Source organism: Pneumocystis murina (genome assembly GCF_000349005.2).
Source record: "Pneumocystis murina B123 chromosome Unknown supercont1.1, whole genome shotgun sequence".
In the NCBI taxonomy this organism is placed as follows: Eukaryota; Fungi; Ascomycota; class Pneumocystomycetes; order Pneumocystales; family Pneumocystaceae; genus Pneumocystis; species Pneumocystis murina.
Genome location: NW_017802359.1, coordinates 461,522 through 488,093, shown reverse-complemented (window position 1 = coordinate 488,093; position 26,572 = coordinate 461,522). Strand labels below are relative to the sequence as shown.

Genomic DNA, 26,572 nt, shown 5'->3' with positions numbered 1-26,572 from the left:
TAAATAAATAAATAAATAAAATGGTAATATTTGGATTGTTATAGGACATAAATTTTAATATTAGAATATTTTTCAAATATTATATTGCTATGATTTATTGGTTGTTGTTTTGAAATTTATATTTTTAAAACAAATATATAAGCATTTTATTTTTTGATTTAATGTGTACATTTTTAGAAAGTTTATCGATATGAAAAATTGAGTTTAGAAAAAAAGTATTTGGGAATTTATTTATTATAAACGTAGGTTGTTTTTTTTTGATATTTTTATTTTATTTCAAACCTTTTTTTATATTATTTTTATTGGATTTGTTTTAAAAGGGCTATGGAAAACTGAAGTTAATCGAGTTAAAAGTAGATATATTTTTTCTTTTTTTTTATTTTCACATTTCTATTTATAAAAACTTCTAAAGTAATGGACATTGTTTATGAAAATTTTTATGAGAAGTTTTTTAATTCTATTGAATGGCCGTCTAAATCACATTTAATTTCTAAAGATTTAAGTGGTTTGAGTTTTACAGATCTAGCACTTCTGGTTACTACAGACGGTGATCTTTATGGTATTAATAGAGATGATGGAGAGATTAATTGGATTATAAAGGGATTAAATTCCATAATAAAATCTGAGAGAAATTTAGTTAAAATAGATAATTTATCTGAGGATTATATACAACGTATTTCAAATAATGTTGATTTTTTTTGGTTTTTGGAGCCTGCCGGTGATGGTTCTATATATATATTTGATTTTAGGATAGGGATCCATGTATGCTTTTTAATTTTTGAACTTTCTAACTTTCAAAGAAATTTCCATTTAATATTAAACAGTTGATAAAGTTATCTCCTTATAGTTTTCCAGGAGATGATAAAGTTTATATTGGAAAAAAGGAAACTTCACTTTTTGTTGTTAATGTTAATACTGGAAAAATATATCAAAGTTTTGGTAGTGGTCATGAATATGATGATGCTTTTCATTGTTTTTCTAATGAAGTTTTTGGAGAAAGCTATGACAAACAGTGTAATTTTTCAGACTTTGATGATAAAAATGTTTTGAAAATAGGTCGTATAGGTAAATAAATATTTTATTATAGTATTATTTTATAACTGAATTTTATAGATTATATATTAAATGTATATTCTGGAAATAGATTACTTTGGAATGTTAGTTATAGTGAATGGGTTCCTAGTTTTATTAATGTTAACTTTGAAAATAAATATTTTTCAATGTTTGATGGTAAATATATATTATCAACACATAATGGGGCAGTATTTCAGCGTAATATTACAGGAACCACTTCTTCGATTATTTGGTCTAAGAAATTAGATAGTCCTGTTACTAAAGTTTTTGATATTTTATCTTTTACTCCCATTTCAATTTATCAGCAGTCTGAATTAGATAATCAGCACACATTTATAATGGTAGAACAGCCTACTGATTTTATATTTAAAATGTTTAATAGAACTTACAATCGTTATGTTTTTATTAATACTACTCAAATAGGTAATTGGTATGCCTTGTCGGAAGAAAAATTTCCATTAATAAAAGAGGCATCGTTGTCTCAATGGTATAATGCTACAATAAATTTTGGAAAACTGGGCATTTTGCCTCTACATAAGGATCTTATTGGTCTTCATAAAATTTCGTATGATGTAGCTCAGATTTTAACTATTGATTCTTCATTGGAACCATTAAAAATTGATTACTTTTTGGATAAGAGTTATAATCTTAAATATCGTTATATTTTTTACATTTTTTTTGTAATTGGCTTATTAATATATTTTTCATGGAGATGGGGATTTTACCAGTTTATATTATGGTTAAAAGTCAAGTTTTTTACATGTATAATATATGTAAAAAAAAAGAATATTCAACAATTTCTGGTCAATATTCTTACTATTTTTGGCAGGAAAAAGAATAAGGAGTATGAGAATGTATTTGAAAATTTCAATGAAATTGTATTAAATGATGATAATATTTTGTTTTCAAAAGATGAGAATTTGAAAATGTTACACTTAAAAAAGCGTAAAAAGACTGTTCGAAAAAATAAAAAATATAAAAAAGTGATAGAAAATATGAGTTGTGTCGATACAGCTGAAGAAATGTCTGAAAATGAGTACTTTAAAAATAAAATAGAATATCATAATAATAATTTAGAGAATTCGAGTTTAGATTTATTTGAATTTAAAGCATATGATTCAATTGAAAAAATAGAATTTCCTTTGGTTATAAACTCTTTAGAAATAACAAACAAGATTTTAGGTATAATTTTATTAAAAAACGCATTTTTATTTACTTATTATAGGATACGGAAGTCATGGCACAATAGTTTATGAAGGCTCTTTTGAAGGTCGTAAGGTTGCTGTAAAAAGGATATTATTAGATTTTTATGAGGTTGCTTTTCGTGAAATTACATTATTGCAGGAAAGCGATGGCCATCCAAATGTTATCCGTTATTATTGTAAACAGAAAAGTGATAAATTTTTATATATTGCTCTTGAGCTTTGTTCTGCTTCTCTTTATGATATTATTGAGCGTTCTCATGAATTTTCTTGGCTATTAATGTCAATGAATGTTTCTGATATTTTATATCAAATAGCTTCAGGAATACAGTATTTACATTCTTTAAAAATAATACATAGAGATATTAAGCCTCAGAATATTCTTGTGGCACCTTTATATGCAAATTCTGATAATAACAAAGATGGAGAGCAAGTAAATCGTGTTCGTATTATGATATCTGATTTTGGTTTATGTAAGAAATTAGAGTTTGATCAAAATAGTTTTAAAGTAACTACTTCACAATTGTCTGGTACCATTGGATGGAGAGCTCCTGAATTGTTTTATGAAAAAATGAATGTTGATAAATTTCAAGAAAATATATCAGATTTAGAAATAAAATCACTAAGTTCTTTTCAAAATCATAAGGTTGGTCGTGCAATAGATATATTTTCTATGGGATGTGTGTTTTATTATGTCTTAACAAATGGTATGCATCCTTTTGGAGAATATTATTTGAGAGAAGGAAATATTGTTAAAGGCACTGCAAATTACAGTCATTTAGATTTTCTTGGTAATGAAAGCTTTCTTGCGAAAGATCTTATATCAAAAATGTTGAATTTAGATCCAAAAAAGAGGTAATTTTTAAAAAAGTTAAATTGTTTATTGATAAAATAAGGCCTGATGCGGAATTTGTTGTAAAACATCCTTATTTTTGGTCATCTGAAAAAAAATTATCTTTTTTAATAGATACATCTGATAGATTTGAAACTGAAAGACGTCAATCACCTTCTGAATTATTACAGTTTTTAGAAAAAGATGTTCTTAAAATTATAGGAAGAAATTGGCTGAAAAAAATAAATAAACATATTTTAGAAAATCCTGGAAGGTTTCGGAAATATGATGGAACAAAACTTTTGGATCTTTTAAGAATATTAAGGAATAAAGTAGGTTAAGATAAAACATTTTGATGTTTATTATTAATTTTTAGAAAAATCATTACCAGAATCTTCCTCTTCACATTCAAGAAATTTTAGGACCGCCCCCTGACCTTTATTTATCGTACTTTATGACACGATTCCCTTATTTATTATTGCATTGTTATTATATTGTTAAACGTTTTTTAGATAAAGAGAATATGCATCAATTAGCTAGCTATTTTTAAATAATTAAATATAAAAGAATATTCTTGTTCATGAATTTTTCTTGATATTTTGGAGTTAATTATTTATAAACATTTAAAAGGTTTAAAATTAATTCTATGATTTTATTAATTTTATTAAACATGGTCGAAATATAATTTCGGTAATTCATTTTTGGTGAAATTGCTTTTTTTGAAAAAAGGATCCTGCAGTTTTTATATTTTTGATTATAATTTATAAAAAAACATTTTTAATATGAAAGTTGCTATTAGTTTTTGTATTAAATAATAATATTTATTTTACATAGAAAAAGAAAAGAAAAATTGAGATTATTTTTGATGTTCAAGCTAGATGGTAATTTGTGTTTTGGTAATATAAAAATTTATGTTTTTTCTAGGGAATATCTAACTGGATTTCATAAAAGAAAGCTTGAGCGGAAAAAAAAAGTGGAAGAATTCATGAAAAAGCAAGAAAAAAATAAAAGATTAAGAATTAACAAAAATGTATATATTTTTATGCGATTAAGTGCATAGTTTTGATTTAAGTTATATATAGGTTAAGGAAAAAAAGAATATTGGAATTCAGAAATATATTAAATCTGCTTCTTTGATAACACAAGGTTTGATTTTTATTGAGGTTTTTATTTAAATAATATGAATATGTGACTTTTTGAATTTAGAGAATGCTATCCAGAATCTTCAAGATTTTAATGTTCGGGATGAGAATAAGAATATTAATATTTGGCAAAATAAATATGATGATCAAAATTATACAACTGTTACTATTACTGAAGATTTAAGTTAAGAAAATAATTATTTAATGATGAGTGATATTTGTATGTTTTGTATTTTGAAAATAGCTATGTTTTATGTTTATACATTAAGTTTATGGAATTTTATTTATTTTTTTAAAAGAAAAAATTGAGTAAAAATTTAGATTTAATGAAAACAAATATATAATGGTGCATTATATCCAATAATTTTGATTATTAGATAACAAATATTTAAAATATAGTTTAAATTTATTAATAAATGTATAATGCAAAATATATTCATTTGAAAAAATTAGTATATTTTTTTATAGTTTCTTTATTTAAATTGATTTTGTTTTTTTACGGTTTTCTATAAATGATATGTCTAATAATATCTGGATTTTAATAAATATTTATAAATAAATTGTGATTCTTTGATACTTTCAGTGGAAAATCTATATTATATGATTTATTACTTGTATTTAAGATTATTATTATTGATATTTGATGTTTGAAATAAGATGAAACTTCATTTTGAATTTATTAGCAGAATTTCAAAATTATTTATAAATGTTTATTAAAACATTATTGAATCTATATTATTGTAGCGAATTTAATTATTTATATCTTCAAAATATTATTAATATATTAAAGTCCAGTTTTTAGTTTTGAAATTATTATTTTAATATAAATTTTGAATTATAATTCTTAGAATTTTTTTTATAATATTAAAAATGTTTAAAATATTAATAAAAAAATATAACTATTAATTTTTGCAATATCTTTTTACTAATTATAGTTTTATTTTAATATCTACTTAAAGTTTATTGAAAAAAAATTAATAATGTTGTATATCATATTTATGTTTGTGTAATTTTTAAATATGTTAGTGTTATTTTAAATACTAAAAACAATGATATGATTAGTTTGTTAATTGCATTTTTTTATAAAATTATATTATTTTAAAAAAAAATATTTAAAAAACTATTTTTAGACAAATCGACTCAAAGTTATTTTATTCAAAATGTTAGATTTTCTGATAGATAAACATATAAAATATATTTTATCCTTTAATGAGAGAAAATTGACTGAGTATTGGGAAACAGAGTCTAGAAAATTACAGAGTATAAATTGGGCAGTTAATACATTATTTGTTCTTGGTCGTAAGGATTTGATACCTCGAGATGATATTCTTGATTTTGTTATGTTATGCAAATATGAAGACGGTATTTAGATTATTATATATTTTATTTTATTTATATATTTTAAGACTCTATTGAGGCTTTTGGAGAAAGTTCATGTACAGATCCTCATCTTTTGAATACTTTTTATGCTGTTCAAGTTTTGGCTGTATGTGACGCTCTTGATAGAATAAATTTTGATAAAATAGCAAAATGTATTTTGAAAATTTACTTTGTATTACTTTTAAAATTTTATTTTAGATATTTCATCCCTTCAAGATCTAGAAACAGGTGCATTTAAAGGATATTTTTGGAATGAAATCGACACTAGGTTTTCGTATTCTGCAGTCTGCTGTTTGGGAATTATTGATCGTCTTGATGCTATTGATATTGAGAAAGTTGTTAAATGGATTCTTAAATGCCAAAACCTCGATGGTGGTTTTGGTCAAGTTCCAGGAGCTGAATCGCATGCAGGTCATGGTAGTATAATTAGGTATAGAAGTTTTTATTGAACTGAAGAAAATAGTACTTTCATGTATAGGAACACTTTCTGTGTTAAAAAGACTTGATGTAATAGATATCGATTTAATTGGTTTATGGTTATCAGAACGTCAGGTTTTGAATGGTGGTTTAAATGGTAGACCTGAAAAATTAGAAGACGTTATTTTTTTTTTTTTTTTTTATGAGTTAATTTTTTAGGTTTGTTATTCATGGTGGGTATTTTCCTCTCTTGTTATGATAAATAGATCGCATTGGATTAATAATGAATATTTGATAAATTTTATTCTTTCGTGTCAGGTTAATATTTATTATAGATATGTTTTTAAAATTAAAAGAGGAAAGGATTTTAAAAATGGGGGTATATCAGAAAGACCAAAAATGCAGCCGGATATGTTTCATACATGTTTTGCTATTCTTTCTTTATCTATTCTTAAATATCCAGGTCTTTTGGAAATAAACCCTGTTTATTTTTTGCCTGTAGAAGTTGTTCAAAAATTGAAAATGAACAAAACTTAATTGGATTTTTTGCAAGTAATTTTTATTTTATGTTTGACTTTTTATATGAAATAGTTGTTTTGATTTTATTATATTTTTATAATTTTATACTACAAAGATATTGTCTTGATACTAAAATTAGTTTTAAGATATTTTAAAATTTTAAAATATATGGATTTTATGATTTTATTGTAACTTTTATAATAAATTATATATTTAAATGTTTTAAATGATTTATTTTTTATCTATATTAAGATTTTTGATAAGTTATATAATTTTATTTCATTAATTATATATTATAAAATTAATTTTGTCACATTAATGAAATGATTTTTTAAAAAATTGAGTTAAAATAAAAATGTTTATTAAAATTTAGTATCCGAAGTTAATATTAAATTATTAGATCGTTTAGATTATTTTTTAATACGATTTTTAAGACATGTTTAAAAAAATTAAATTCCTAATATTTGAATTTATTAAATTTATATATTTTTAATATTAAAAAATATAATAATAAATAGTCTTAGTAGTTTAATGTTTTTTATATTAATAATTATAATGGTTTTTAATATTTAAAGTTTATAATTACATGTATATACATATATATTCTTGTTTAATATATTTTGGATATTATGATTCTATAAAACTTTAGAAAATATAATTAGATAGTATATTTATTTAGGAAATTTAGTTTATTTAGTTAGTTTTTTATATATGTTAATTTTTGATTAACTTTTAATAGATGATAAAAAATATGTTATATTATTTATAAAGTATTAATATTTTCAAAATTAAAAAAATCATATTGAAAGTATATAGTGCTGTAATTTAAATGCTTGGAAATATTAACAATAAAAAACTAAATGTATATGGCAATTTTATAAATTTTAAGAATACATGTATTTTGGAACTAATAATAAACTAAAATCCATGATTAAACTTTATTATGTTAATTAATGTAAATTATAAAATTATAAAATTATTCCAACTATATTATAGTGACAAATGTGTTTTAATATTGATAAGTATATGTTTTGACATTAATTAATGTAGTTTTTTTTTTCTAAACTTTAAAGAATTGCTTTTAATCATTACTAAAGCTATGAAGCTCATAACAACTGCAAAACATGTCAAAAGTAAGACAACTGGTATTCTAATAGCCCATTCTCTCGGAAGAAAAAAACTATGTAATGGATGATCTTAAAGAATAAATATATAGATAATATTTAATTGGAATTACCTTTGTTAACAAAAGGCTTTAAAATATTAGAATAATTTTTTTGATCATATTGATGTACGAAAGCAAGCCTACCATTATTAGAGTCCATATTGAATAATATATAAAAACAATAGATGCAATAAAAAGCATATTTAATCCTATATATTTACTAAATATATTTCTCTTAAATAATTAAGTTTATTTTCTTTGTATTTCCTGAGCTTACTAATTTCATTTTAAAGGTTTTTTTTGCTGAAAATATAAGTTTTAAAATCGGGATGTTCGAGAACGAATTACTTATAGTATAAAATTTTAGATGATATTTGGTGAAGATAGGGAACAAGACGTGTGTTATTAAGCTAGGTAAAATTTTTTAGAAGTGTTTGTTTTAAATCTAATTATTCTTAAGAAAAATATACTAAAAATATCAGAGTATATAATAAAATTTAAAAATCAGTTAAAAAAACGTCTTATAAATTATATTTACTCATATATATATATATATATATTTATGAGCTTAGTTGAAATATAGAGAAGTTTAAAGGATTATTGTTTAATTCTTGTATATTAATAACTTATCGAAATTTTAAAGAAATGCTTAAGAAAAAATTTATGTTTAATGAGTTTGTAAGTTTCATTCTATTCATATTTGTTTTTAATTCTATTTAGGAAATTTGTTTCATTTGTATGGAATCATTTACAGAATCATCTATACCATTATGTAATCATCGTATTTGTCAAAAATGTTCACTTCGCTTGCGAGCACTGTATAATAATATGAATTGTGCTTATTGTAAAGTATTTTTTTTTTTTTTGAGATATTATTTTATTGTATTATAGACATTTCAGCCTAATGTTATTTTTAGTAAGGGATTAATGAATTATAATGATTTCGAATTAGAAAAGTTATCATATAAAAATGATAAACTTGGGATATTTTTCGAATCTTCGCAATTAATGGAAAAGGTTCTATCTCTTTTAGATTTTAGTTGTCCTGAATTTGATTGCAATATTGTATGTAATGATTGGCAAGATTTAAAAAAACACGCTAAAAAAATTCATGAAAAATATTTATGGTATAATCTTTGATATTTATATATACGTATATTAATTTATTAGTGATCTTTGTGTTCAAAATAAAAAAGTATTTGTACATGAGCATATATTGTTTTCCAAGCATGATTTAGTAGCACATATTAAAAAAGGTGACTTTGGAAATAATAGGAATAAAACAGGTTTTAAAGGACATCCTGATTGTGGTTTTTGTAAAAGAAACTTTTATGATGACGATGATCTTTATAAACATTGTCAGGAGTTTCATGAACGATGTCATGTGTGCGATCAGATGGCTGGTCAATTAAAACATCAATATTATTTGAATTATGATTCTTTAGAGCAGCATTTTCGAAGAGATCATTATATATGTTTGGAAGTTGAATGTCTTGAAAAAAAATTTGTTGTTTTTGGTACAGAATTTGATCTTAAAGCACATCAATTAGAAGTACATAAAAATAATTTATCTTCAAAAGCCCTAAAGGGGGCTAGAAAGATTCCTATGTCTCTTATATTTGATTGTCCTAAGAATTTTAGGAATGCAAAAGGGAAAAATGTTGATACTTCAAATGAATTACAGAATTATAATGAGCATATGACAAGGGCTGAAAGAGCTTTAAAGAGACAAGAAGAAAATGCATTACGTAAATTAAAGGATTCTGGTACATTTTTAGGTGATACGGTATCAACTAATTCTTCTATTCAATCTATAGTTGCTGGGCCAAGTAATAGTCATTTATATAATTGTTCTGTGTTGGATAATTTAAAAGATGAGGAATTTCCTGAACTGGGTGGTAAGGTTTCTGTTAAACCAAGAGGGAAGATTATAATAATTATTATTAATTGGATTAATGATTTTTAGAATTATCTCTTTTAAATAAAAACAATCTTAATAACATATTTTTGTCTAGTTCTTTTAATTATGATTCTAAAATTGTTAGGTATTCTGTTTTATTTACAATAATGGTCATTTGCTGAATCTATTAGTCAATATTCTGTTGTATTGAATAATATATCGGGTTTGTTTAATGATGCTGAAAAAACTAAACACTTTTGGTTTGGCATTTCAGAATTTTCTAATTCTTCTATAACTGCTACTCAATTTGTGGAGTTTTTATGGTTTTTATTTAATGAGAGGCTAGAAGAAATAGGCAAAGTATTGTCTCAGATTGTTAATCTTATTCACAATGATGATAAGAAAAAAGAGCTTTTTATTGCATGGAATGATTGGAAAATTAAAGTATTAAATAATTAGTGACGATAATAATATATGCTCATTTTATTTTAGAATCAGACAGGAAAAACATCAACAAAAATAACAAATGGTTCATATATTGGTTTATTATATTTGTCTTTATTTAATTTTATTTCTGATCCTTTTTTTATTAGGCAGAAATAATTCCGAAACTTTCTTGGGAAGTTCTTATACAGTAAATTTTCCATCTCTTTGTAGTATTGAAAAAAAGCCTACTCAATGTTTTCATACAAAAAATATTTCCAAGTCTCGGAATGTTTGGGATTTTGTAGATAAAAAAAATATTGTAGCTGAAAAGGAAAAAACAGAATTAAAAATGAAAGGTAGAAAGAAAAATAAAAAAGGCACAGTTATTTTTCATGTAGGTTAGAATTTTAAATATAATTTTATTAATATGCTCAATTCTCTAAATACATTTATTTATGACAATGTTGAAGATAGGTTGTTACTTAAAATACTTGAATGTCATTGATTTAGGAAATCAAAATATGTCTATTTAATACTTGTAAATGAATTAATTGATCAATGCAATTTGATTTATGTATTAATATTAGGATGATCAACATTTTAGAAAAAGTAGTGTTTGAATTTTCATGATAAAATTGATACTATTTAAAATAATAATATAATAAATTTAGCACTAATTTTGTATTTTATTTTCTTTATTTTGGTTCTTAATTTCGATTTGTTTTTTTTTTGGAATTAGAATTTATTATATTTTGGTTTTTATTTCGTTTAATACGTTCTTTTCTTAATGATTTTGTTAAAATTCTCTGATCAAAATCCCTATTATTGTTGTTGTTGTTAATTTCAATAAGCCATTGATTCTTAAGATTTTTGTTTTTTCCTTTATAACCCCATTTAGGAACCCATTTTTTTTTATTTTTATCATATGTCATTTTTCCGTCTATTTTACTTTTAGACTTAATTCCTTTAGCTTTAGCAAATTTTTCCCATTTTGTTTCAGGTCTTGGTTTTGGTATCTGATAAATAATTAGCTTTAGATAGTGTTGGCTAAAATAAATACAGGTTTTTCTCTAGGTAATGATATGATTGGTTCTGGTAATTCAATAAAGGAACCATTAAGAGTAATAATTTTTGGTAATGAAAAAATTCTATTTACAAGAATTTGTATACTATCCCTTGAAAATGACATAATATATTCTTCTTTATTGTTTTTTAAAGAATATGTATCAAGTGAGTTGATATTAAAAGCTGATAAATTTCCAAGATCAAATTCTAAATGAATAGATTTTTTATTTGTAGTAGAACTTTATACTTAGAAAATGTAATGACTGCAATAAAATTTTACCTAGGTTCCATGTTTTGATGCATTTTTTAATTTAAAAAAAAAATTAAAGATTTAACGTAATAATTGATTGTATAAAAAATATCGGAAAGCTTTTGAATTCAATTATTTTTTTAACTATTATGTAAAGGAATAGATTATGCTATATAATTGGATCTTTTATATTATTGTGATTTTCTGAAAAATGAATTTTCAGTTTCATAATTATATTTTTAAATATTTCCAAAAGGCGTTTTTAAGAAGTATTCATGCTAATATAATAGTTTATTCTGATAAGAATAAATATCAAAAAAAAGGTAGTAATGATTCTTTAACTTTTATTTCTTATTTTCAAGGAATTATTTCTTTAAAAAAAAAAAAAAGTTTTTCTAAGAGTAATTTTAAAGCGAATGTTAAATTAAATGAATCTTTACCGAGGATTTTTACACCATTAAAACTTAAATTATCATTGGTTGATCAAAAACAATCTCATGATATTGGTATTGAGAGTTTGAATTTTTCTGTTATTGATAAGATGGACTTATGTGGGGGATTATTTAATTTTCCTTCGAATATTTTAGAGAAAATGAAAAATCTTGGAGTATTTCAGTTTGAACGTAAAATTGATCATTCAAAGGATCCTGTTGTTGTTTTAAGAGAGTCTTCTGTTTATATTGGTCGGAAACTGTTAGATGATAATATTTCAAGTAAGGATAGAAGAATAATTCTCATAGGGAATCAGGGTACGGGTAAAAGTTTTTGTTTGCTTCAAGCACAGTGTTTGGCATTTCAAAAAGGATGGGTTGTTTTGGCTATTCCTAGAGGTGATATTAAATATTATAAAATGGTTTTAGAGTAATTGTATTAAGGTATTGATATTGTTAATAATACTACTCCATTTTTTTATCATGAGAAAACGGGTTTATGGAGACAACCGGAATATACATCGTCTTTGTTAGATAAATTCCTAAAGGCTAATTTTGATATTTTAGATAAGGTAAAATATTTTAATATCTTATTATATATATTTTAATCTTAAAAGATCTTTTTGTCAAAAGAATATTATGCAGGAAATCATATTGTTCCTAAGTTTACACCTTTATCTAGGCTTCTTGAAATAGGAATTTTGAATTTATTAATATCTCATGATATTTTAGAAATATTTTTAAAAGAACTTAATATTGGAAACTGTCCTCCAGTTTTGTTTACTTTTGATAATATATCTGTTATATGTTCGCCTTCTCAGTATATATCTAGTGAATATAAAGCTATTCATCCTTGTGATTTGGCTCTTGTGAAAACATTTTATACTTATCTTAATGGAGAATTTTCTTTTGTATAAAAAATCTATTTACTTTTAAAAGATATGTTAATATGGTAAGGATCGGGGAGCTATAATATCATGTACTTCTAAATCATTTAATAACTCCGATAGAATATTAGAAGTCTCTTTAGGATTTTTAAAGAATAGAAGTTATGAAAATATTGACGAACGAATTATTTCGGCTGTTAATGGTGTTGAATATTATGTAATTGGGAATTACACTCCAATAGAAAGTAAGAATATACTCAAATATTATTTGATGGCAAATATTGTAGGAAAAAATATTGATAATAGCATTTCGAAGGAATTTATAAAGGAAATAATGTTGCTTAGTGGCTGTAATCCTCGTGAACTTTTTTGGAATTGTTTAAGGATGATATGAAAAATAATTGAAGGGGATGATTATTTGTAGATTGAGTTTTTATATTTCGTATTTTTTCAATTATAGAAAACTATCATTTATAATAATTATGCATTGGTATTTATGAAATCAGTTATATTTTTATTTTATTTATTGTATTCTCTGATGTTTTTGTTTCTTATTAAAATGATTTAAAAGTTTAGAATATTCTAACTTTAACGATCAAAAATAGTATATTCACGTTTTATATTTTGTACACTTATAAATGTTTTTTTGGTTATAAATTAGAATTTTTAAATGACAAAATAAAAGCTATTTACTAGTTAGAAAAATGATTTTAAATATTAAGTATAAATATTTATCTTAATAGAAAAATATTATTTTGGACTTCATTATGAATATTTATTGTCGAAAAGAGACATATAGTTAAATGAAAATGCAATTTGTATATTGTTTTTTATAAATCTTTTAAAACTGCTTGTTTAAAGGATTTAGCTGATCAGTAATTAAGTAATGAATAGTAATGATCATAATATTGGTAACACTTTATATAATGTATTTCTGTATGTTTTTTTTGTAACCTTTTATTGATTCTTAAATTGAGTAATGATTGATTAGTTTGTATTTTAAAATTAAAATTTGATATATTCTTTCGAAATGATATGGTTTTTTAAAAAAAGCTATTTTGTAAATTCAATATATTTGAGAAAAAGATAATGGAATAGGTGATGTTTTTAGGATATTAAATTTAAAATAGAGTTTTAATAGTAACACTTTTTCTAGAAAAAAGATCTGAAATATTATTGAAATCAATTAATGGATTATAATTTTTTAAGCAATTTTTAAGTATTAATATCCAAAATTTATACCATTGTTGCTGACAATACGACAATCTTATGATTATTTCATTAAATAATTCTGATGTATAGTGTAAAAAATCAGGCAGTTCTTTTTTTAATTGTGTATTAATAACATTATATATCTCTGCTGATTGAACTAATACTTTATTTGGCAGGATTCCTTTTTCTTTTAGAGTCTTTACATGGATGTAATCTAATATCTTAGTATTCCTTTTTTTTATTATAGAGTTAGGGATTTTATATAAATTTTTTAATAGTTTTAATGGTTTGAAAACAAAATATGCTAAATTTTTTTCCTAATTTATGTTAATAATAGTTAATATAATTAATTAAACATCTACCAATTCACAAAGTCCATCTTTAGATGCTTTATCGATAAGCGTTTTATATTCTTTCCATTTTTTTTGTATTTCACTAAATGATTTTTTTCCAGTGATCATGCAATTACTATATGCAAAAGCAAGGTTACTTTGATGTAGAAGATAGTTTGTTAATTCTTTGAACCAATTTTTAATCTTTCTTTTAAAAGTTGAAATTTGAATTTGTTGTCGTCGAAATTCTTCAAACAGTTTTTCGTAAAAGATATCATGATAAGTTTCAATTAATCCAACAGTTTGTTTAAGCTACTTATGTTAATTTTTTGTTTTTTAAATATTTTATTTTTTAATTGCCTTTTCTGTTTTTCGAGAAATCCCTTTAACTATTACATGACGTATCTAAATAATATTAGTTTCTTTTTTCATAGAATTTAATATCTAACACTATTATCTGTTCTTCCAGAAATTACGTGTTTTACCATATCTTTACATCTTTTGATTTCATTTATTCTATCTATTACAAGAGTTATTTCTTTATTAGCGTGATTTAATAACATAATATCAGGATGATTTGGTGATGTAGTATCAAGAATTTGCTAATTTTCATTAATATAAAAAGAAAAAATCTGGTATTATATACTATTAAAAGTAATGGGTATTTAAGTATTCTTTGGACAGGTTTTATTAGAAGGCTTGCTAAATCCCATGCATTAGTTTGTTCTTTACTGATTTTCTTACATTCCTAGAGAAGAATATTATTTATATACCAATTATTAATATTAATTTACTTCTAGCCATTTTTGAATACTGAGATTTTTTTCTAATTTTTGAAGTCTTTCTGAACTTATGTCATGATTTATACAATATACTGAATAAATTTTCTCGATTTGTGGAATCTATTGGTTGTTTTATATTTTTGTCAACAGTTAAGTAGAATTTTACCATTTGGCTAAAAGCTTTGCCAATCCATGTGTCAGATAATTTATTAAATAAGATTTTCGAATGTTTTAAATCGGTATTTGATTCGAAGTTAGTTTCTAAAATATTTTTTCCTGCAGTTCTTAAAAGTTTGCTAAATTTATTTGTGAATTGCCATATGTCGTAAATGTTACAAAAGATAATTTTCATGTCTTCCTGTGATAATACGGAATACTCTATTGCTTTTCTTTTATAAATCTTTGTTTAAAAATAAATACTGGAAAATATATTAAAAAAAAAATACTGACTTTCTCTATAACGAAAAGATCATTCTTATAGTTTTCTTCTGTTACTATAAGTTCTATTATTATTTTTTTTTTTTTAAAAAGCATTTTCATTTCATTTTCATTAATTTCCATGTTAAACGTGTCATGAAGATACATTGTTTTTGTCGATGAAGAATCAATAGTAATAGGTAAAAATGACAATGATGTTTCGGACATAGCTCTCTTGTTTATTGTTTTCCTTGTTTTTTTCTTTACGACTCTTTTTTGTTAATTATATTTATTATTAATATTGTTGGTTATTGTTGACCTTTGAAAAATCGAGTAGAAAGTTTTTGTGATAACTTTATGTTTATAAAGAACTTTTATTGTATTAAAGTTGAAATTCTTCTTTTTTAAAAATCGATGAAGTTGAAATTATTTATTTAAAGATTCTTTGTTTAATAGCTTTGATTAATTTTAAAATGAAAATTGAATATAAACAAGAATATTTTTGTTAATATTTTTTAAAAAAAAATATAGTATTTTGTTTTAATATAGAGGTATTTTTTGATTTTTTTTGAAAGATCTCTAGTGTTATGATATTTAAGGAGGTTTTGTTTTTAATGTCAATTATGTCAATAAATTAAAAACGAATTGTATATTAAAATCTAGTTTGATTTAGTAAAATTATTAGGTATAAATGGATTATCCACGATTTCATATGAACTAAATATTTCTTGAAATATTTTATATTTTGTTACATTTTTTAGTTGATTTAGATTTTCTACGATTTTTTTAAAAGCTATATTTTTTTTAATGTTAAATGTTTTGTTATTGTTTTGGAAATATATATATATTAATAATTTATTTATTAAATAATTTTTAAAGATGTTTTAAATATTAAGATATTTGAATAATCATATTTTGTATGAAATTTTTGTTTTGTAATTATTAAATGACAATATGTTTTTATATGTTTAAAATAAACATGATTTTCTGAAATTACGTTAAAAGTACTATAGAATATTAATTTGACGCTCTTTGAATTCGAAATTATCTAGAAAAGTTGCAATTATTTCAAAAGACATTTTAAATTTAAGTCAACATCGAAGTTTTTAAATTTTAGTTGTTTACTAAATTATACGTAATAAAATAAATTTAAATCTACTAACTTATATTTTATGTGTATTTCTATAGATTGTATTTTTAAAAACAATATATATAGTATATATGTTATAAAAAATATTTAATAATTAATGTTTAAAAAAAATGCGATAATTAGAGTTTATTTTTAAAACCCAATTTTTTGTTAAGTTTAATTAGGAAAAATATATTATTTTATAGAAATATTATTTAGTTAATATTATTTTTTATGGAAATAATATATAGTTAAATGCGAGAAAGTTATACACTATTACTGACTCCTTTATTATTAAGAGGGTATAAATAATGAATAATTTAATAAATTTATATAAAATTATTGAGGTCTATGTAACATTATAAATTACTTATAATTTGTTATTTTTATTGTTTATCATATGATTTTAATATAAAAATATGCTTAAATAGTGTAGAATACATATAAAAATTGCGTATTTATGAGAATTATATTATAGATTTTTTTTACTGTTAAAATAAATCTGATGATATTAATAATCAAGTATTCTGATATAAAATTACTTGTATTAAAAACCTCGGAAAAAAATATATTTAATGATACCAGCAATATTAATAAATGATGGCTAATGTACGGAATTGAATGCCATTTAAAAAAAAAAAAACGCTGTTACGATTTTAGAAAAAAATATTTAGGAATTTTTACAATGTTTTTAGCTTTCGTTATATTTTAGAAATATAAATTGTTATCAATCTGAAATATGTATTTAAATTACTATCTTTTCATTATTATTATTTTGAATTGATATTAGAAATGCCTTGTATGTACCCGAGATTTATAATAGATATGTAAATTGCTAAATTTAATATACAGTTATAAATATTATTTATATGAATATTTTAAAAAAAAAAATGCTGAATTTTTAATAAATATATGAAATCTCTACTGAATATATCAGTAATTTGAAATAACCTGTAGTTAATAAAATAAATTCTATTTATTTATTGACGAGTTTTTTTTTTTGTATGCCGTGTAATTATACATGATATACACTTGAAGTAATATTTTAAAAATATAATTTGATTATGAATGTTATAGTAAAATAATCTGATAAAATACATACCTCTAAATTCGCAAACACATTCACGATTGTGGTTTATTTATAATTTAATAGTGAGAATCTGAAATTATTATGTATATTATATTTAAAGTCCTTTGTATATAGTAAAAAATTCCCATTATCCCCAAATTTCTGATTCATGCTATTAAATAATTTTATAAAAACTAATACTTAATATAAAAAATGAATACACTGTTTTGTATGTATATTGTATATTTTTATATTTAAAAAATGAAATTTATATGCTAAATCTTTTATAGTTAAATAGCAGTTAGAAATTATGAAATACGGTTAAAAACATATTCTTTTGAATCTAGATTCCATTCTTAATGCATGCAAATTTTAGAAAATACATATATATATTAATTTAATTTTTTATAATTTTCATCATATGAATATATTTTATAAAACAAATATATTAAATTCTCTTTATTTTGTTTAAATATAAATATTTGTAAATATTTTTATGTATATATAATATGTATTAAAATTAATATTATATAGTATTTTTGATATAAAATCGGACACTTGTTTATTTTGTTTTAATATAAATTAGTTTATATAAAAACGGATTAAGATTAAGCTGATTTTGGAAAAATTATAAAAAAAGTTTACGGAAATGTGACATAATTTAATAAAAATAAAAATTAGTAATATAAAAATTTTCATCATCTATTAGTAAAATATAAAGTAATTAAGAATTAAGGGACACCTTCCCGTTACCTTTAAAAATTGAGTACAAATAAATAAACTTTTTTTTATAATGGGTTTTTTATTTGTTACGTTTTTATTTGCTATATTAACTCTAATAAATGGTATGGGTCTTTATTTAGTGCTTGTGCGTAGAGTAACGTATTTCAAGCTTATAAAGTTTTGCTTCCTAAACCCGGTGACAAATGGGAGCCTGGTTTACATCAAGTTACATGGGAAGCTGTGGAGTATAAATCTTGAATTTATAATAGTACATTTGATAATGTAAAGTAGTGATACTAGCACGGTTAATGTGTATCTTCATAGAAATAATGATAACCCTCCTTTTTATCTTTTACTAGCTGCAAAGGTTCCTTTAAAAGATGGAAAGGCGGATGTTCCTATACCTTACAATGTTATTCCTGGGTGAGTATTTTTTAATATAAAGGTTTTTTCTAACTACCAAAGTTCTGAATATACGGTGATTTAGTGTGATATTATTTTTTATGTCTAATTTAATAGATTTTACTTACTTCACTAAATCCATATGATGTATACACTTCTAGTGGGGGATTTGAAATTACGGAGGCGAAGGATGGTTTGAAAGGTGTATGTGTTGATTATCTTAAGGATGATGGTTCTTCTACAATTGGTCCTATACCTGGTGATACTAGACCCGTTACCACATCACTTCTGCCGCCATCACCAACACCACCATCACCGGCGCCACCTGCACCAACACCGGCGCCACCTGCACCAACACCACCATCACCGGAGCCGCCTGCACCGGCGCCTCCTGAGGGTGAGGTTGAAAATTGTGATGAATGTGACGAATGTGAGGAGTGTGGCGAATGTGAGCCAGGTGAAGGATGTGATTGTGATGCTGATGATCATGGCGATGACGACTATGATAAAGATGAAGATCATGGTCATTCCCATGATGACGATGACGATGACGACGACGATCATGAGAATGACCATGATGATGACGACGACGACGACGATCATGGTCATTCCCATGATGATGACGACGATGGCCACGATCATGGTGAAGATAAGAATAAATTAGCTAATATTGGTTCTACAAATATAGTTACTAGATTTTGGTTAACAATGATGGCTACTATTTCTACCATATTATTTCTGTGAAAATAATATGATGTAATGTTGATTTTGAAAATAGCATAATACATGTAAAAATAATTTAGAAATGTTTTTACATTTAAAGGTTTACTATATTTTATTTTATGCTTGGGAAAAAATATTTTATATTAGTCATGAATCTTAAACTATATCTCTACTTAGAATTGTAATATATTAATCGAGCTTTTACTTTTATTTGTTATTCTATATTTTTAAAGATGTTCTGCGTTTTTATAGTCTGGTTTTAAAATGCAATATAATATATATCTTATAAATTTTAATAAGAATTATTCTGCCGTTTTGTGTTGATATATAAATATGAATCTAATTGTATCATACACTTGTTCGGCGGGGTAAAGTGTTATATAAGATATAATTTTTTAAATTATATCCTTCATATTAATATTATTTTTTAAGTATTATGATATCTATGCAAGTATAGTTTATATGCATGATATTGCTTAAGATATATGTTTTAATATATATACGTTAAACATAGAATTATGTATTATTGTTGTTTTGTATCAATATGGAAACATTAAATAACATAAAATCATTTCGAAAAAATATAATTAAATCTATGATATTTATTTTATTTTAAAAATGAAATATAAAAAAAATGATTTAATTATTTAAGATTTTATTTGCTTTATCTGTTAACAAAAATATGTTAATTATAATTATTTTAATGAATATATAATATTTATATTTATAAATTTATTTGTATATTATTATAGTAGCAATGAAAATATGTTTAACTGGATTTTAAATAAATATTAATATTAACAATTTAAATTTATAATGTAAATATATATATAATATTTATTAATAACTATTAATCTATTTTATATATATATTAAACATATGATTTTTGATATTATTAATGTGATATAAAATACTAGTATATTTTTTTACAAAAAAAAAAAATAAGTAGGAATAATATAGTCAATAATTAATAACATATCTATCTTGATCATATAATTATATAATTTAAAATATAATATCCAATTTATCAAATTTTACTTAAATTACTATTCAAATATTGTTATGAATTATTCATATATTTTTTTTTCTTTCATTATATATATTCTATAAATAGTAAAATTTATCAATTATTAAAAATTATATTTTAATTAAAAGTTATTTAACTTTATAATATCTACCATATATTAAGTATTTGAAACATATATTTTTTATTATTTTTCTAATACAAAAAAATATAAAGGTTAAGCTATATCATAATATATGAAAGAATAAATCGTATCATAAAACAATTTTAAAAATTAAAATATATAAATATATCTAAACATGATTATGTATATCAAAGAATAAAAGCAATATAATATATATATTAAACACAATGTATCATGAAAAAATCACTATTATCCAATTTTATTCAACTATACATTTTTAATCAATTGATATCATTTGTATTAGAAAAATCAAAATTATTTTCATTCTATCCAGTAATAAAAATTAATTTACTACCATCCAATCTTAACTGCCATACACCCAAATCTTGATATTCTTTTATACAATCAACAAGCTGATTTTCAGTAAATCCCTTTGCTAAGACTCTTTCTCTAATAATTTTCATATTCCATTCATCTACAAATTCATATCCATCACCATTAGCCAAATCTCGAATAATCTTATAAATTTTTGAAGTAATATCGGAATCATAATCATGCTTTTCATACAATGTTAATTTCGATACTTCTATTAACCTAAGCGCTTCATCTACATCACCAATTTCAACTATATCACTAAACCTTATTCGTGCCAAAGCCTTTTATAAATCAATACTAATAAATAATTCATTATAAAATACAATTTACCTGTGACATACGCAATATCCCTAATAAAGTCCGTGGAGATGTATGTGTAAATTGCCTGCTACACATTAATATAATTATATAACACAAAAAATGTTACCTTTTCATTGCATTATCATTCTTCTGTTTTTGACGCATTTGAACATATGAACCTACTATATAGTCAGATACTGACTTTGAAATTACAGGTCTTTTAAGTCGCGATTGAGATATATAACTACGTATTGTTACAGGATCTAAAGGCTGAAAAGTTATATCAGGATGTCGATTATTCATATGAACAAAAGAAACGTGTCGAGCTAACCGTTCATCTTCATCTTTAGCAGGTGTATCCAAGATAAGAAATAAAATATCAAATCTAGAAAGTAAAGCAGCTGGTAAATTAATATTATCTGCAGGAGAAATTCTAGGATTATATCTTCCATATAAAGGATTAGCTGCAGCTAAAATAGATGTCCTAGCATTAAGTGTAGTAACAATTCCTGCTTTGCTAATAGATATAGTTTGTTGCTCCATTACTTCATGAATTGCAGTCCTATCAGTCTCATCCATCTTATCAAATTCGTCAATACAACATATACCATTATCAGCTAAAACAAGAGCACCACCCTCTAAAACCATTTCATCAGTAACTGGATCTCGCATTACAGTAGCAGTTAAGCCTACACCAGAAGACCCACGTCCGGTAGTATATATACCCCTTGGTGCAACTTTTGACATATATTTTAAGAGCTGAGACTTTGCAACACCAGGATCACCCATAAGACATATATTAATATCACCCCGAATTTTCATTCCATCATACATCTCTTTAGTAACACCTCCAACCAACATTAAAAGAAGAGCTTTTTTAACATCATCATGACCATAAATTTCAGGAGCAATGCTTTTGGAAAGTTGTTCATAAACATTACCAGAAGTACTAAGTTTTTCAATCTGTCTTACCATTTCAGGAGTATTTTCTATGATATCGTATTGTTTTTTCAATTTAACAACATATTGACACTCAAGATAAGTATCTGTAAGCAATCCAGCACGTATTGCTTTAAATCCAAGAAACGGCATAGGCAAGAATATACCAGAAACGTCCATAATATCACCTGGATTTATAGATCTAGTAATAGAACCATATAAATGTATAACCAAAGTTCGTGGAATATGACCCACCGATACTTGATTTGTCAATTCTTGTATCCTGGCCTCTTGAAATGGTATGAACTTTGATGCTCTACTAGACATAAAAAGCTGTCCTTTTGAATTATTCTTTCTGCATTCTTCACTTATACATTGTATCATAGGAGTGAAGTGTTTAGTTTTAATTTCTTGAAAAATTTCGCAGCCACAATGATCACAAGTATATGCATTCACTTGCAAAGAGGGTTTAACGTCAGAAACTCTTATAATTATTCCCCGAACAGTAACCAAATGTCCTAAATGTAGACTCTTAAGTTCCTTAACAGTATATATTTTTATATTCCCTTTCTCATATATATCTACAGGTTTAAAATATAAACTAAACCTTCTAGTTAATTGAGGAGGAAATAAATTATCTGAGCCATTATTTTGATTAACTTCATTACGTTGCAATCGTTGTTGCATTATTATATCCATAACATCATCAGAATAAGAAATGTCGACAGTGGGAACAGGCATTACATTATCTATAGCTCTATAAAAAATATCATTATATCGTTTTGTATTATTCATAATATTATTAACAAGATCTTTATTGTTTGTGTCATACTGAAACAATAATTATTAGCCTATATTTATAGAAAATGAAATAAACTTACAGCTTCAAGATCTTTTAAATCAATAGTAATACTATCTTTAGTCCTGTTCGCAATTGCTTGCTAAATAATGTTATATATAATAATACATAAAACAATAATATACTAATTCTTTCATATATTTTGAACCAAAATCCTCACAATGTAATGTATCCCTATTTACACTGGAATCATCATCAATATCATTTACAATTTTAGATGATTCAATAAAATTTAGTAAAAAATCCTGAATCCGTTCTTTATAAATTAATCAAATAATAAAAATAGAAAGAAAAAAGCACCTTGTATTTTAAGGTAATCAACATTTATATTAACAGTAGGCAATGCATTTCTAAAACTCATTTATTCTTAAAATTATATTTTTTTTCAAAAATAACTGAACATTTATCTAATTATGAAATTATTATCGATGCTGCTTAAATTAATAAGAAATTAGTTAAAATCGCATATTTTCTAATAATACAAAAAATAATTTATTTCATTACATAGTTTTCTTAATATAAATTAAATTCAAAAAAATATATAGAAACCAGTAATTTATTTTTTTAAAAAAATAAATTCTATTATAAAATTAATTATTTTTTTCATATAGAACTGTTTATTTCTAGTAAGATCAAATATTATTTTAAATTTATATTTTATTGAACATTTATTTGCATTTCTAGTTTTGATAACCAAATATCCAAAAAATATTAAAATAAATCAATATTTATTTTTTTAAAACATAACTTAAAATTTATATCTATAAAAGAAAATTAAGAATCAAATTATTAAATCTTAAATGATATTCACATTTAGTTATAAAAAAATGATAATTATCGAAATTGGATAATTTTCATTTTTATTAAAACTTAAAAAAAATTATCTCAACTTTCAAAAATATATAAAATTTAAAACTATAAAACTGGATGTCTAAATTATAACATCTAACCTAAACTATTTAAAACCTCGAAAAAAATTAATATTAAACATTCTAATTGCAAAAGTACATCAAAACACATTTACAAAATATATCATTAAAATCATAACATGTTTATAAATATAACTACATCATTTTATTTTAAAAATCATTATAGTACAGTTATATTAAGAATTTTAGGCGCAGTATCAATAGGAGTAGGCCTATTATGTCTATCAACCTTAATAGATTCAATAGCATGAACAACGTCTAATCCAGAGTATGCTCTTCCAAATATTGTATGTTTCGAATCAAGCCATGGAGTACACTCAGTAGTAATAAAAAACTGAGAACCATTGGTATTTGGACCAGCATTTGCCATAGATACCTAAAGAAAATTAAATATATATTAATAACTTAAATAGAAATACTGTATATGGATGGTCATGTTTTAATTCTAATGATATTTCATCTTCAAATTCTACACCCCAAATACTTTTACCACCAGTTCCATCACCCAAAGGATCGCCACACTATTATTATCATCATTATTAAGTATTTTAAGTAAATAAAATGTCTACCTGTATCATAAATTTTTTAATTATACGATGGAATATAGTATTATCATAATAGCCATTTTTTGAATGTGTAACGAAATTCTCCACAGCTTTTGGGGCTATTTCTGGAAATAGTCTAATACATATATCACCAAGAGTAGTGTGTATAACAGCAGATGTTCCAGTAGAAGTAGAAAGACGCATTTCCGTACTTACATTATCACCTTTAATTGGTTTTTCATTAAAAATATCTCTTTCGGACGTTAAGTCACTATTTATTATAAAATGTCAATAAATCATATACTAATATCATTCTTTACCTTTCATAGGATTTTGTAAACATAAAAAAACGAGGTTTTTTATAAGCAGAACAAAACAAAATGGGATCTATATTTTTAGATTCAGCCACTAATGGATTTTCGGATGCAATCATAGCAAGAGTAGTTCTTTTTGTCTTTCTAGGTGCACCCTGATACAAAGAAAGATTAATAAATCTTAATGATTCATCTTTCCCAATTAAACGCACACAGCAATTTGTATAAATATTTACAACTAAAATAATTAGAAAAAAATATTAAAATATAAATAATACTCGCATTTTATACCAAGGAGAGTAGGATAAATAATAAAATTACTAGATTCATCAAAAACAGTATTTAAAGTTGATCTATAAAATTTATCATTTATTAATTCTCTTTCTATAGAAACACGCCGTCCAAATTCTATATCATCCAATTTATAGATATTTTTATCAGACTAAAAATCAATATATTTTTATAAAATCATCCACTTTACCTGTTGCAATTTATTAAACATATCCAAACTTTCATCATACTTCCTTATAATTTTACCAGTTTTAAAATTAAATATTATTATTTGTTGATCTGGAAACGAAATAGTGGAAAATTTCTGGCCATCAGGAGAAATAGTAATAGAAGTAGGCATTGATTTTAACTATAATAACATCAAAAATACATCAAAAAATGCATATTCATATATATAAATACTCTTTTAAATTCATACAAATCTGTATCACTCTTAAATTCGAATATATTTTTCGGTTTTTTATACTGACTATCTGGTTCCCAATATTCAATCATTCCACTTTCATCAACACTTATAGCACAATTATATACAGAATTAAAAGATATAATGCTGACAGGTTTTGTGTGAAGACTATTTATAACATAAATACAACTAGAATCGCCTTTCCCATCATATATATTAATAATAGAAGAAGAAGAATCTGATCTAAAAAATTGTTACATAAAAAAACATAATTAACAAACTTACACAGCTAAAAATGCAATAGCATGCTTTTTAGAATAGACCCAGCACAATGTTAAAGGAGTATATCCTAAAGTAATTTCATTAATCATATCTTTCAGTTAATTATTTTATTGAAAAATGATAAATAAAAATACCAAAATTTGCAATATCGAATATTTTTAAAGATTTATCAGAACTAACACTTGAAAATAAAGAACCATCAGTGGAAACACTGGTAGAAATGACAGGTCCAAGATGTGCTTTATAATGCTTTACAAATTCTATTCCAGAAATCTGTTTTTTCCAAAATTTAAGATGACCATCTATTGATGTAGTAATTATAAAATCATATTTAGAGGAAACACAAATAGAGTGTATATTATCTCTATGCATAAATGATTTCGTATATTTTTTACTTTCTGGTAATGTTGATAGATATTTTTCTTGATAATCCATGGCTATTTCACATTAATTATTTTACAAAAATAAACATTTATTTACCTCTTTTTCTTTTTCCCAAAGATGTATGAATTATTATAGGAGCAGGACCAACGTCATTTTCTGCTAAATCTAATTTAAAAATGTTTAAAATATATGTTAAAAAATACCATTACTTATTTGATCTTCTAAAATATTATTCGGAGAAACATAACTATCAGTAGCCATAGATTTATCAGCTTTTTTTTTTTTACATTTATTAATTATAATATATTTATTTTATATTTTAAC

At 23.4% G+C, this 26,572-nt stretch overlaps 11 protein-coding genes across 11 annotated transcripts; 6 read left to right on the top strand and 5 right to left on the bottom strand.

Annotated features, from left to right (window-relative positions):
* Positions 1-221: 221 nt before the first annotated feature.
* On the top strand, positions 222-3,658 carry PNEG_00510 (hypothetical protein; the record flags this gene model as incomplete). The annotated part of the gene is made up of 6 exons (XM_007874207.1): positions 222-762; positions 801-1,065; positions 1,114-2,256; positions 2,300-3,131; positions 3,173-3,440; positions 3,485-3,658. The coding sequence occupies exons 1-6, from the start codon at positions 415-417 to the stop codon at positions 3,656-3,658; spliced, it is 3,030 nt and encodes a 1,009-aa protein (XP_007872398.1). The 5' UTR covers positions 222-414.
* Positions 3,659-3,890: 232 nt separating this feature from the next.
* Positions 3,891-4,439, top strand: PNEG_00509 (hypothetical protein; the record flags this gene model as incomplete). Its single annotated transcript, XM_007874206.1, has 5 exons — positions 3,891-3,896; positions 3,943-3,989; positions 4,033-4,138; positions 4,191-4,254; positions 4,315-4,439. The coding sequence occupies 5 exons, from the start codon at positions 3,891-3,893 to the stop codon at positions 4,437-4,439; spliced, it is 348 nt and encodes a 115-aa protein (XP_007872397.1).
* Positions 4,440-5,410: 971 nt separating this feature from the next.
* Positions 5,411-6,673, top strand: PNEG_00508 (hypothetical protein; the record flags this gene model as incomplete). Its single annotated transcript, XM_007874205.1, has 6 exons — positions 5,411-5,612; positions 5,657-5,782; positions 5,829-6,047; positions 6,094-6,227; positions 6,267-6,365; positions 6,411-6,673. 6 exons carry the CDS (start codon positions 5,411-5,413, stop codon positions 6,582-6,584), a joined length of 954 nt encoding a protein of 317 aa, XP_007872396.1. The 3' UTR covers positions 6,585-6,673.
* A 934-nt stretch (positions 6,674-7,607) lies between these two features.
* Positions 7,608-7,891, bottom strand: PNEG_00507 (hypothetical protein; the record flags this gene model as incomplete). Its single annotated transcript, XM_007874204.1, has 2 exons — positions 7,608-7,762; positions 7,804-7,891. The coding sequence occupies 2 exons, from the start codon at positions 7,889-7,891 to the stop codon at positions 7,608-7,610; spliced, it is 243 nt and encodes an 80-aa protein (XP_007872395.1).
* Positions 7,892-8,376: 485 nt separating this feature from the next.
* On the top strand, positions 8,377-10,460 carry PNEG_00506 (hypothetical protein; the record flags this gene model as incomplete). Its single annotated transcript, XM_007874203.1, has 8 exons — positions 8,377-8,409; positions 8,452-8,580; positions 8,623-8,858; positions 8,902-9,629; positions 9,698-9,776; positions 9,823-10,075; positions 10,124-10,172; positions 10,225-10,460. 8 exons carry the CDS (start codon positions 8,377-8,379, stop codon positions 10,458-10,460), a joined length of 1,743 nt encoding a protein of 580 aa, XP_007872394.1.
* A 304-nt stretch (positions 10,461-10,764) lies between these two features.
* PNEG_00505 (hypothetical protein) lies at positions 10,765-11,425 on the bottom strand (the record flags this gene model as incomplete). Its single annotated transcript, XM_007874201.1, has 3 exons — positions 10,765-11,073; positions 11,118-11,361; positions 11,403-11,425. 3 exons carry the CDS (start codon positions 11,423-11,425, stop codon positions 10,765-10,767), a joined length of 576 nt encoding a protein of 191 aa, XP_007872392.1.
* Positions 11,426-11,583: 158 nt separating this feature from the next.
* PNEG_00504 (hypothetical protein) lies at positions 11,584-13,084 on the top strand (the record flags this gene model as incomplete). Its single annotated transcript, XM_007874200.2, has 5 exons — positions 11,584-11,695; positions 11,735-12,202; positions 12,248-12,375; positions 12,421-12,714; positions 12,761-13,084. The coding sequence occupies 5 exons, from the start codon at positions 11,584-11,586 to the stop codon at positions 13,082-13,084; spliced, it is 1,326 nt and encodes a 441-aa protein (XP_007872391.1).
* A 727-nt stretch (positions 13,085-13,811) lies between these two features.
* On the bottom strand, positions 13,812-15,792 carry PNEG_00503 (hypothetical protein; the record flags this gene model as incomplete). The annotated part of the gene is made up of 8 exons (XM_007874199.1): positions 15,467-15,792; positions 15,183-15,416; positions 15,029-15,136; positions 14,881-14,982; positions 14,684-14,836; positions 14,595-14,639; positions 14,265-14,546; positions 13,812-14,219 (listed from the first exon to the last, which is right to left on the bottom strand). The coding sequence occupies exons 1-8, from the start codon at positions 15,659-15,661 to the stop codon at positions 13,812-13,814; spliced, it is 1,527 nt and encodes a 508-aa protein (XP_007872390.1). The 5' UTR covers positions 15,662-15,792.
* Positions 15,793-18,407: 2,615 nt separating this feature from the next.
* Positions 18,408-19,500, top strand: PNEG_00502 (hypothetical protein; the record flags this gene model as incomplete). Its single annotated transcript, XM_007874198.1, has 5 exons — positions 18,408-18,476; positions 18,524-18,599; positions 18,646-18,777; positions 18,820-18,832; positions 18,874-19,500. Exons 1-5 carry the CDS (start codon positions 18,425-18,427, stop codon positions 19,498-19,500), a joined length of 900 nt encoding a protein of 299 aa, XP_007872389.1. The 5' UTR covers positions 18,408-18,424.
* Positions 19,501-20,939: 1,439 nt separating this feature from the next.
* On the bottom strand, positions 20,940-23,461 carry PNEG_00501 (hypothetical protein; the record flags this gene model as incomplete). Its single annotated transcript, XM_007874197.1, has 6 exons — positions 20,940-21,283; positions 21,333-21,387; positions 21,430-23,072; positions 23,123-23,182; positions 23,226-23,356; positions 23,401-23,461. The coding sequence occupies 6 exons, from the start codon at positions 23,459-23,461 to the stop codon at positions 20,954-20,956; spliced, it is 2,280 nt and encodes a 759-aa protein (XP_007872388.1). The 3' UTR covers positions 20,940-20,953.
* A 728-nt stretch (positions 23,462-24,189) lies between these two features.
* Positions 24,190-26,532, bottom strand: PNEG_00500 (hypothetical protein; the record flags this gene model as incomplete). The annotated part of the gene is made up of 11 exons (XM_007874196.1): positions 26,452-26,532; positions 26,345-26,407; positions 25,999-26,301; positions 25,868-25,955; positions 25,582-25,825; positions 25,370-25,528; positions 25,171-25,330; positions 24,895-25,126; positions 24,599-24,845; positions 24,449-24,550; positions 24,190-24,405 (listed from the first exon to the last, which is right to left on the bottom strand). The coding sequence occupies exons 1-11, from the start codon at positions 26,507-26,509 to the stop codon at positions 24,190-24,192; spliced, it is 1,872 nt and encodes a 623-aa protein (XP_007872387.1). The 5' UTR covers positions 26,510-26,532.
* Between the last annotated feature and the right edge of the window lie 40 nt (positions 26,533-26,572).